Source organism: Oncorhynchus kisutch, linkage group LG5 (assembly GCF_002021735.2).
Source record: "Oncorhynchus kisutch isolate 150728-3 linkage group LG5, Okis_V2, whole genome shotgun sequence".
Classification (NCBI taxonomy): Eukaryota; Metazoa; Chordata; class Actinopteri; order Salmoniformes; family Salmonidae; genus Oncorhynchus; species Oncorhynchus kisutch.
The window spans coordinates 26,744,512-26,756,962 of NC_034178.2; the positions used below are offsets into that span (position 1 = coordinate 26,744,512).

General features: G+C 40.9%; 1 protein-coding gene across 2 annotated transcripts; it reads left to right on the forward strand.

The window, feature by feature from the left end:
• The first annotated feature begins 1,048 nt into the window (after window positions 1–1,048).
• On the forward strand, window positions 1,049–12,194 carry LOC109890822 (protein ILRUN). 2 transcript variants are annotated; one of them, XM_020482868.2, is made up of 5 exons: window positions 1,049–1,632; window positions 3,756–3,910; window positions 4,126–4,323; window positions 4,654–4,961; window positions 11,891–12,194. In XM_020482868.2, the coding sequence occupies exons 1-5, from the start codon at window positions 1,385–1,387 to the stop codon at window positions 11,924–11,926; spliced, it is 945 nt and encodes a 314-aa protein (XP_020338457.1). In that variant the 5' UTR covers window positions 1,049–1,384; the 3' UTR covers window positions 11,927–12,194. The 2 variants fall into 2 exon arrangements, with proteins under 2 accessions (XP_020338457.1, XP_020338456.1); XM_020482867.2 differs by lacking the exon at window positions 11,891–12,194 and adding an exon at window positions 5,114–5,610 and having other exon boundaries at window positions 1,061–1,632.
• Window positions 12,195–12,451: the final 257 nt, after the last annotated feature.

The following is a 12,451-nucleotide window of genomic DNA, read 5'->3' on the forward strand; positions in this document are numbered from 1 at the left end:
CCATCCCCAGTGCCTCAGATATTCTCCACTGCTGGCCGGCTCGCAGGCAGCATCGCGTGAGCCTGTAGCCAGACACTGGCCCAACTTATGTTTCTAAAAATGAATTCAAATTCACTAATACGTCTTTTTTTGTTGACTTTGTATTTAATTCTATCTAAGTCACAGCCTATAAGCGCAATATATAGACTATAATCATATAATACAAGGAAATGTTATTTAAATGCTGAGCGCTATATATCTCTACCAGCCTATTGTGTCACATTTGCAAATGCTTCACAATGTATTTATTTGTATGCTAGCCTTGAAATAATTGAAATAATATAGCCTATGTAGTAAATATTGCAGTTTTTATTTCCATTGTTTTTATATATATTTTTCCTGTGAAGCACATTGTGTTGCATTCCATGTCTGAAAGGTGCTGTATAAATAAAGCTTGATTTGACAGAAGAGTGTGAAGATAGGCTCAAACCAAATATGTTTATGACTAAACTAAGAGACCACAGCCTGTCGTTTCTAATGGGAATACATTAGTCATAGTGGGCAGAACAAGCAAGGAGGTGGGCAGAGCCAAACACGAGCCAGTGAGATCCAATTAGCCTAGATCCTTCTTGTATATATCTGCATATTTCCGCGTGTGCAATAACTCAATTCGCATTTGGACTCCGCAATTTTTTGCAACTTTGGCAAAGGTTAAAGTCTGAAAAACGTAGTCCACTTTGTTCATAACGGATTCTAACTGGGGGAACAGAAAACTGTATTGAGATCCAATGTTTCATTGATTAGAAAATTTGCTGAATTTCAGCCAAAATCCATCTCCTTCCATCGTCTCCCACTGCCGGCCATATTTGGTAGTGAGTGGAAACGCCAAGCGGATTCTTCACATTTTATACATCTGGTGAAATATCTGTATCGTTGTTCTATCTGTGCATAAACAGCTTCTCCAATAGAAATCCCCGATCACGCTTGAAGGCGATGTCATGGCAACGTTGGCTAGCCAAACGCATGCGCGGGAAACGTCATTGGGCTAACGGTCGCCTCGCGATGAACTGCGCATGTGCAGGCCTTCAACGCAAAAGGCACCGCTTCGATACAGTGTTTTTTTTTTACGAATTTCGAGTAATAACACGTTAATCCATTGAAGACATTGTCTCGAATCTAGGTATTGCCTTTAGAAAATGAACAAATAAGTAATATTTTTTCACTTCTTTCATTTACTTCTCCAACCCCAAACCCCGGCCTGGTCTACTTAGTCTGCTTCGAACGCTTGCGCTTTTGCGTCTCTGGGTTTAGAAACTCTGTGTCCACACCTTGGCTCACACACCGCGACGCAAGGTGACGTTCAATTGCACCGACGTCAAACGTTGCCCTCCACCATGCGTATTAAATGTATTGTTGTTGGAGTGGTTGTTATGACTGGACAAGGCCTCGGTTTAAATTAGGAGACCCCGCCGTCGCTGCCACGGTAGACCTGCCGATGGAGGGCATGGACATAGACCTGGACCCGGAGCTCATGCAGAAATTCAACTGTATGGGCACCACTGACAAGGATGTCCTCATCTCAGAATTCCAAAGACTGCTGGGGTTCCAACTCAACCCGGCAGGATGCGCCTTCTTCCTTGACATGACCAACTGGTGAGTTCGTGGATATGGGGCCTAACTTGGCTAGTAGCTAGCTACATTTGGACTAGTGCCAGAGTGAGCTAGCTGTTATTTATTGTGGTTGTATGTGTCTCTCTCGTTCTCTTTCATGTAGTTATAGCTATATCTACTTGTGCCGATACTTTGTATTTGGCTATGTCATTGCTGGGAATAATGCCGTGTTCGTGTGCTAGTCGAAACTCGAACATTTCCGATTAGTTTATTCGGTGAACGCTGCACATGCATAACGAACTAGTTAACGAGTCAGACTTTTCCGAGTTTCCTAGTTTCGATTAGTATGTGAACGCGGCAATAGTTACGTTAGTTATGTGAAACTGTAGCTAACGCCAGAAAAATTGTGCTGATTCGATTATGCTAAGGGGGACCGGTCTATGGACCGCGACCGTGAACGGGCAAAAGCGGTGAGGGAGGAGAGCCTTTCTCAAATAAACAGTAATCTGTGCTGCTCGGTCATGTTGTCAACCAGGCAGCATGGTGCATACAACATATATTGTCCATTAAAACAAGTTTTCATTGGGAAGGCAGATACAACGTTATTGTCAAATGCAATCACGTTTGCATGTGTAAACACAGAATACTACTCATTATGCTGTGTTCAAAACAACTGGGAACTCTGAAATCTCTGACTTCTGACGTCAGTGCGTTTAAGACAACTGTGAACGTGAAAAAACGAGCTCCAACTGGGAAAACATCGATGTTAACTGTCATCCAACTCAGAATTCCAACTCAGGAATTTGGGCCTCTTTCTAGAGCTCTGACTTTCTGACCTGAAGAGCACTGAAGTCATGACTTGACCTCGTATTTTTCAGAGTTCCCAGTTGTCTTGAAAGCACCTTGGGAATTTGGAAAATAATTAGGTAAAATCATGGGGTCATTGATCTTCAAGTCGGACTTCTAGAGAGATGCCAGATGTTCTGACTTGGAATTCTGAGTTGGATGACCGTTCAAAACTATTTTTCCCAGCTGCCTTGATCACACTATCGGAAGTCGGAGATATACCAGCTCCCAGTTGATTTGAACTGGGGCACCTGGCTCAAACTAATGTAGTGAACATTTTCCCTGGACCAGATTCATCGAATCACCTCAATAACCACACTTCCATCTAGCTTTTATGTGAGTAAAGTCATATCGTATGAAAAATAACAAGGCAGCGGTAACCAGGTTTCCATAGAACATTTTTATGCCAGTAAAGTACATGTTGGATAAAAAATGTCATGACATGTCTGATGGAAACAGCATTTTTTAAAAACATTTTTTTGATGGACTTTCCGATTGTCAACAAAACATGATAGACAAGGTGGAATCTTTTTGTTGTTAGTGAATTATGCGAGAAATGCTGGTGGAAATGCTTTTATGTGCAAATATTGATATAATAACCATCATATTGAAGTGAACTTGGGAGTCATGGACCACTCGTCAGGAAAGCATGCAGTTTATTAGGCTACAGATTGAACAAATTAAGATGAACTTCACAAGGTGGCGCAAGTGAGGTTGATGCTCCTTTCCAACAAATATCGAGGGTCTAATTCTGGTGACATGATCATCGATGCTTGGCAGCTGTTTGACAAATAAAAATGATCTTGCTCTTTGGTCCATAATAATTTAATCATGCAGGCTATACATGCCATGTAGCTAACACTTGCCAATACCGTAGTAGGCACACTTCCTATAAAACATTTTTTTTTAATATATACAATTTTAAAAAACATCAGTAGAGCTGAAAATGGGTTTCCATCGCATTTAACTTGTATTTTTTTGTGGTCCAGCTAAACAACCATGTGCAAGCTCTAGGAGTACATTTTTGAACACCTAGCTAGTGAGTGTTTGTGATATGATGACGTCATTCGATTGGTAGTGAGCTACGGTAGGCTAGTGATCACGACTTTATCACTGAACAAAATAAAACAACCCTGAAATGACCTTGACTCATATTTTTGCCAGGGAAAATCATTATCAGCAAGATACTTATTAAATATATATATTTTTAAATGGTTGTTGTGAAGTAGTTTCAGGAACTAGATCATGTTGAATACTTCCTAGTTTAAACATGGAATTGACTCACCCACTCTCCTCAATGTCTTTTGCCATTAAAACAGGAATCTACAGGCAGCCATCGGTGCATATTATGACGTTGAGAGTCCCAGCATCAACACACCATCCATGTCCTTTTTGGAGGATGTGACGATTGGTGAGGGAGAGTCTGTTCCCCCCGACACACCGTTCACAAAGACCTGGAGGATACAGAATACAGGTGGGGGTTACCTTTTATTCATCCAGTTCATATCACCATACGTATGATTCAGTCACAAAAGAAGAAAAACCTTCACTGCAATGTAAGACCCGGAAGGAAACCACTGGCCTGTAAACGTGTGTGTGGTGCAGGTAAGGTAACTGACTGCATGTTTGGCAAGGGAGCTTTGTGTCTTAAAAATGTGTATCAAATATCTTTGTCTGTCTGTTTCACAGGTGCAGAGTCCTGGCCACCCGGGGTATGTCTGAAGTACATTGGAGGGGACCAGTTTGGCCACATCAACATGGTGATGGTGCGTTGTCTAGACCCCCAGGAGATCTCAGATGTCAGTGTGCAGATGCACAGCCCTGTGTCACCTGGCATGTACCAGGGCCAATGGAGGATGTGCACAGCCACAGGACTGTTTTACGGAGGTAGGTCCCAAACAGCGCGGATGCACTGTTTTGTGGACACGTTTTTTTCCCCATAAGGGTGTAATTCATTCTAGAAATTATCCAGACACGTTAACCTCTGCAGTTTTTAGTTTTTATTTGAATCATTTTATACATTTGTGTGCAACTGTTTAGCTGTGTAGTCCTTTTTCAAGATTTTTAAGTGGTCAATCAATGTCTTGAAATTGGTCAACTTGACTTTTTATCCTTGATTTACTGAGCATTGGGGTATTTAACTCACAGCACTCTGTCTCCTGGACAGAACACGTCACCCCTAACTCCTGGTGGGTGTCACTCTCTCCGTCCACACAGATGTGATCTGGGTGATCCTCAGTGTAGAGGTGGGGGGCCTTTTGGGCGTGACACAGCAGCTGTCCTCCTTCGAGACAGAGTTCAACACGCAGCCGCACCGCAACGTGGAGGGAGACTTCAACCCCTTCGCCTCACCACAGAAGAGCAAACACAACTCCGGAGACCACAACAACTTGAAAGACCCTGGAGGAGCCTGGGAGGGCACGCAGGACGCCATCCAGCAAGATCAAAACGGACTGTCTCACAATGCTGTAAATAGAGCATCGAATGGGCTCCAAAGCAATCTATCAGTAGTGACTTACAGTCAGGTATGTATGAATTAATGAACCAAGTTTGGCTTGACTCAAAACAAGGTGACGTCCACTCCTCATTGTTATCTGCTTAAACATCGGGCCTCTTGTGTGAGAAGTGAGTAGTTATTACAATATTTCTTGAGGTTTTTATGTAATTTTTTTTTCAGTGCCACGTTTGGATGTGGATAAGAACATCTCTCTTCATGGCTGACTTTGAAACCGCCGATTCAATATAGTGTTTTTTGTTGTCACGAAAGTACATTGTTAGTGAAGTTCTCTGATTTTCCAGGCGTTGCCACTACTGTACAGTTACAGAATGTGTGGAAAACACAATAGATCTCTGCTCTGAATTGTAGCACAGACCGATTGTTCGGGAAAGCATGCAGTTTATTAGGCTACTAGCCATTGTCAGAAAGTGGATATTTCTGGTTTTCAGGGGTACAGTATTTAACATAACCTAACGTAGCATGTGTATGAAACTGATGTTATTAGGCTACAGATTGAGTAAGTTATGATGAGCTTCACAGGGTGGTGAAAGTGCACGGAGATGAGCTTGATGCTCCTTTCCAATAATTATTGAGGGTCTTAACCTTGTGACATTGAGATCGATGCTTGGTTGCCGTTTGACAAATACAAATAATTTCACTCTTTTTGTCCATAATAATTTCATTATGTAGTCTATTTATTTACCTTTATTTAACCAGGTAGGCAAGTTGAGAACAAGTTCTCATTTACAATTGCGACCTGGCCAAGATAAAGCAAAGCAGTTCGACAGATAAAACGACACAGAGTTACACATGAAGTAAAAACAAACATACAGTCAATAATGCAGTATAAACAAGTCTATATACAATGTGAGCAAATGAGGTGAGAAGGGAGGTAAAGGCAAAAAAGGCCATGATGGCAAAGTAAATACAATATAGCAAGTAAAATACTGGAATGGTAGTTTTGCAATGGAAGAATGTGCAAAGTAGAAATAAAAATAATGGGGTGCAAAGGAGCAAAATAAATAAATAAATTAAAATTAAATACAGTTGGGAAAGAGGTAGTTGTTTGGGCTAAATTATAGGTGGGCTATGTACAGTTGCAGTAATCTGTGATCTATACGGGCACTGTATCTGCGAGCTGTTGGATAGAGCGCAACTCATTTTCAGTTTCCCCCTCAGACCACTCCCAGACAGTCCTAGCAAAATTCTTGCTTGAGAAATTGCCCTTTGCTAAGAAGCCATTTTGTGTTTCTTTTTGACAATTTTTTTTTTTTAGCACTATCCACAGAGTTTTGAAACTACAGCGCTACATTTTTTTTCAAATTGCCAGCGTCTTGGAGCAAAAATGTAGATAATGTAACGTCATTAGCTGAGAGGAATGTACAATACCGCAAACAAGGTATTTGTGGTAAGTGCATGGGGGCTCCATATTTATGCTTCTCTGCTATTAAAAACAATTACATTACCAAAAGTATGTGGACACCTGCTCGGGCGAACATCTCATAAAAAAAAATCATGGGCATTATTATGGAGTTGGTCCCCCTTTGCTGCTATAACAGCCTCCACTCTTCTGGGAAGGCTTTCCACTGGATGTTGGAACATTGCTGAGGAATTTGCTTCCATTCAGCACAAGGGTATTAGTGAGATTGCGCACTGATGTTGGCGATTAGGCCTGGCTCGCAGTCGGTGTTCCAATTCATCCCAAAGGTGTTCGATGGGTTTGAGGGCAGGGCTCTGTTTCCAGCCAGTCAAATTCTTCCACACTGATCTCAACAAACTTTCTGTATGGACCTCGCTTGGTGTACGGTGGCATTGTCATGCTGAAACAGGAAAGGGCCAAATGTGAGCTTGTGTGGCCTACCACTTCGTGGCTGAGCTGTTGTTGCTCCTAGATGTTTCCACTTCACAATAACAGCACTTACATTTGACCGGGACAGCTCTAGCAGAGCAGACCTGACAAACTGACTTGTTGGAAAGGTGGCAACCTATGACAGTGCCACGTTGAAAGTCGCTGATCTCTTCAGTAAGGCCATTCTACTGCCAATGTTTGTCTTTGGAGATTGCATGGCTGTGTGCTCAATTTTTTTTTTTTGTATGTCCTGATTTGTGGCTAAAATATCAGAATCCACTAATTTGAAGGGGTTTCAACATACTTTTGTGTGTATATACACTACTGTTCAAAAGTTTTGCGTCACTTAGAAATGTCCTTGTTCTTGAAAGAAAAGCACACTTTTTTTGTTTTGTTTTTGTCCATTAAAATAACAGCATCTAATTGATCAGAAATACAGTGTAGACATTGTTAATGTTGTAAATGACTATTCGAGCTGGAAATGGAGTAGTACACAGCGTTGTACGAGATCTTCAGTTTCTTAGCAATTGCTCGCATGGAATAGCCTTCATTTCTCAGAACAAAAATAGACTGATGAGTTTCAGAAAGTTTTTTGTTTCTGGCCATTTTGAGCCTGTAATCGAACCCACAAATGCTGATGCTCCAGATACTCAACTAGTCTAAAGAAGGCAAGTTTTATTGCTTCTTTAATCAGAACAACAGTTTCAGCAGTGCTAACATAATTGCAAAAGGGTTTTCTAATGATCAATTAGCCTTTTAAAATGATAAAATTGGATTAGCTAACACAACATGCCATTGGAACACAGGAGTGGTGGTTGCTGATAATAGGTGTACAGAGGCCCATGTAGATATTCCATTAGATATTTCCAGCTACAATAGTCTTTTACAACTTTAACAATGTATATACTGTATTTCTGATCAATTTGATGTTATTTTAATGGACAAAAAAAGTGCTGTTCTTTCAAAAACAAGGACATTTCTAAGTGACCCAAACTTATGAGTGTGTGTACTTAAAAGGTATTAACACCAGTAACCTGGATCCCATAACCACTCTTCACATTTTCTGATTTTTAAAAATGTATTTTGTTTTTATGACCAGACCTGGGAAATTACAACATTTCCCCCCAATGTGGCACTAATGCAATTCCACAAAATACAAAACATGCGCCGCAGCAGATTGGCTAAAAATGTAATGGCGCATTATCTAAACAGGTTGTCACATGGAAGCCTTTAGCCTCGTGGATTTAGTTCACACAAAGTCGCCATAAATTCAAAGCACATGCATAATTGAAACTGCCGGACTGCACACAAGACCCAAATGCAATTTAGAGTTCTAATTAGACCTGAAAATTTTATTCTGATCCAGGCCCGGTGAGCAGAAGCCCGAGCCCAGGCCTGTTCCACCATCACAGAAATGAAATGAGTCTGAACCTGGGGGGAAAAAAATGAAAAGCCAGACTTCTAGTAAACAGTAGGCTATATTGATTTAAAACGGGTGTTGAGAACAACACAGTGAAGGCGGGCGGCAATGGAGTGAGGAAACAGCCATTGGGCCTAGAAAAAGCGCAGAGAATGGAAACTCACCTTTTAGATATGCGCAACTGAATGATGAAAATATTGGAATAAAGTAGGCTAATGCAATTGAAGGCATCTATCAAATTCTTGCTTATACTGAAACTCCTAAAGTTGAATCCAACCATTATACTAATTTAAAGCAGTTGTTGTGTGGTCAAATAAATTGGTCATAAAACGTTATCTGATCTTCATCTAGGTCACAATAATAGACAAACAGTCTATAGACAAACAGAAAACACTGTGTAAACATTCACAGTGCAGGGTGGATAATGTATGTGAACCCTTGGATTTGATAACTGGTTGACCCTCCTTTGGCAGCAATAACCTCAACCAAATATTTTCTGTAGTTGCAGATCAGACCTGCACAATGGTCAGGAGGAATTTTGTACCATTCCCCTCTACAAAACTGTTTCAGTTCAGCAATATTCTTGGGATGTCTGGTGTGAACTGCTCTCTTGAGGTCATGCCACAGCATCTCAATCAGGTTGAGGTCAGGACTGGGCCATTCCAGAAGGTGTATTTTATTCTGTTTAAGCCATTCTGTTTTTGATTTTACTTCTGTGTTTTGGGTCGTTGTCCTGTTGCGTCACCCAACTTCTGTTGAGCTTCAATTGGCAGGCAGACAGCCTAAAATTCTCCTGCAAAATGTCTTGATCAACTTGAATTCAATTTTCCACTGACTATAGCAAGCTGTCCAGGCCCTGAGGCAACAAAACAGCTCCAAACCATGATGTTCCCTCCACCATACTTTACAGTTGGGGTGAGGTTTTGATGTTGGTGTGCTGTGCCTTTTTTTTCTCTCCACAAAGTGTTGTGTGTGCCTTCCAAACAACTCAACTGTAGTGTCATCTGTCCACAGAATATTTTACCAGTAGTGCTGTGGAACATCCAGGTGCACTTTTGCAAACTTCAGACGTGCAGCAATGTTTTTTTTTTGGACAGCAGTGGCTCCTTCCATGATGTCCTCCCATGAACACCATTCTTGTTTAGTGTTTTCCATATCGTAGACTCCTCAACAGAGATGTTAGCATGTTCCAGAGATGTCTTTAGCTGAGACTCCAGGATTCTTCTTAACCTCTACTCATAGCGAGAGTAGCAACAGTGCTGAACTTCCTCCATTTCTAGACATTTCGTGGAATGATGAACATCAAGGCTTTTAGAGATCCTTTTGTAATCCTTTCCAGCTCTTTTGTTCGACGCATGGTTCACATCAGGCAATGCTTCTTGTGAATAGCGAACTCAAATTTAGTTTTTTACATTTTTATTATTTATTTGTTTTGTTTTGATAGGTCAAGGCAGCTCTAAACAACATCTCCAATCTCGTCCCATTGATTGTACTCCAGGTTAGCTGACTCCTGACTCCAGTTAGCTTTTTGAGAAGTCATTAGCCTAGGGGTTCATTTTTAAATGATGTATTCAATATAGACAATGAAACATTCTATAATTTGTGTGTTATTAGTTTATGCACACTGTGTTTGTCTATTGTTGTTGTGATCAGATCAAATTTGATGACCAATTTAGGCAGAAATCCAGGTAATTCACATACTTTTTCTTGCCACTGTATATTAGCTGATAACATTTTTGAACAAGTCTGCTTGCTCTTCACTCATGTAGTAGCCTGTCCTACTCTCAACCAAAAGCCTGTGACTTGTCTGATAATCAATCAATGTGATTTTGTGTCACTGAATCTCTATTTGGTTATTTGATCTCTGGCAGGACATGTGGTAGATGAGCAAAAAAATAAATGAGCTATCACTGATCAGAAACATTTAGTGTGCAATAATGTAGCCTAAATCCAGTGTATATTTCTATATTGACTTGCGTTGTAGCCTTTTTTAAAATATCAAGCCTAGGCTATTTTCCTATTGTGCCAATCCCACCGAAACCCAAAATCCTGACTCCTGTCTCACATTAAAATTCCTAACTTTATTCTGTAATCCATAGGTTGCATTATCAAAGCATGTCTCGCCTATGCATGTCAAAATACAGCTGTAACGTTTATCCTGCTTCTCTGCACTGTCTCTTATTGCTGCCCATATGAGCGCTCAAGTGGATTATTATTATTATTTCACGAGCTGATCTGTATTATTACTATTATTATAATAATAATATTGATTTTGCCAAATAGGAGATATTCTGTCAACTTTGAGCATTTTGACTTTTGTTTGACCGCCGTTAAAGTTGGTATGATTCGACAACGCTATAGCCTATTCGGGGTGTGCTCTATGCCTGAATTAATTAATAATGCTCATAATTTATGAACTCCCTCTTTCGCAATTTTACAACAATGTCACTGGCGATCAAAGTTACTGTATCATTACTAAATATCAGTTTCACTTTCGGTGAAATCTTTATGTATATATTGGGAGAACTCTGGCAAAGTAACCATATCTTTGTTTTAAAGATTTTTTTTGTGGTATTTCCCGGGACTCTCTGCAACGTATACTCCCTCTCCGGCCTCTAGGTCATCAGGCTGCTGATTATCCCGCACCCCTGTCACCATCGTCTCGCGCACCTGCGCCTCATGACACTCACCTGGACTCCATCCCCTCCTTGATTATCTTCCCTACATCTGTCACTCCCCTTTTGTTCTTTCCTCAGGTGTTATTGACTCTGTTTTCATGTCGGTGCGTTGTTTCGTGTTCATTGTTTCTTTTATTCATAAAAACACTCACTCTCTGAACTTGCTCCCCGACTCTCAGTGCACACTCGTTACACTCTCGGTATAAATATGAATTATTCTTGGTATTGAAATGCGGGTAGATTTTGGGGAAAATATTCATCCATAGTACTTAATTGTTACTGAGAAATGATTTGCTATTGAGATAAACACTGCTGCATTGGCCCTTTTTTTTTTTTATTTAAGTCTTGGACTAAAGCATTCTCAGTGGAGGTTCTCCTTGTAGTCATAATCTGTGTCTGGAAAACCAGCCCTATATGTCAGTTCGTGGTTAAAATATCCTCACTGAGCTACAACATCCACCACTACAGCTGCTGTACACCACCTGCTTTGCCAAGTTTATTGCCCTTAATGATGCAAGTCATTTTTGTTTTTATGGATTTACCTGTATATAAGATGATAACCCTTGTCAGTTTGCCACCATATAGCCCTCAGATGCTTGGATATGTGTGTGTTCCGTGCCTGCTCTAAATCACCTCATAGTTCTGTTATGGCTGGCCTTTTATTTTTTTTTATTCCAGACTGTAAATGTACTGCCACTCCTGGCTGGGTACACCTGACTGTTCAGAAACCCATGCCTCTGTTGCTCATTCACAGCTTTTATTGACTCAATAATGGACTGAGGTACTGCTGAGCTTATCTTTCTGAGGAATACACATGTGTTTTATGTAAGGGCCTGCCCTGTTCAGGAGGGTGCTGCTTCCTTACTGGCCTGCGACACCAGAAACGTAACTTTTGCAAACCTTGAGAAACTCCTATTAAATTCAATGAAAACCTGGGCGTAAGCACGCCAACTCCGCAAGAGGCATGTGCCGTTCAGCATAAAATTGTGCACTGTGTTCTCTCTCCCCAGGGTATTCATGGCCCCTATCCGTTTGGCCAGAGTTAAAAAGATGGAGATCCAGGCGGTGCTGAACTGACCTGGGTATGTTGAGGCAGGGGCACCGGAGAGGGGAGTGACACATTTCATACAGACTCCAGACAACCCTCTTCCTTGCCCCCAATCCACCAAAACACAAGCTACAGAGAGAACAAGGATGCACCTACCCCAGCGAATAACCCCCTACCAACATCATCAGCACCCTCCTGAGATCTGTATGTGTAAATGCTACGTAATGAGTGCTATAAATCCTAAAAAAAAAGTTGTCATACTACTACACAGCTGTTTTTAGTTTTCTTTCTTATTTTTAGCTGTCAACACACCTCAGTGAGTAAGGACTGCTGGATGAGTTTAGCAAAGGGATGGATGCGTGTGAGCTTGAGCAAATGACGTGTGAGTGAAAAAAGCCATCTAAAACTATTTTGCCTGTTGAGCAATTGTACAGTTGAAGTCGGAAGTTTACCTACACTTAGGTTGGAGTCATTCAAACTCGTTTTTCAACCACTCCACAAATTTCTTGTTAAGTAACTAAAG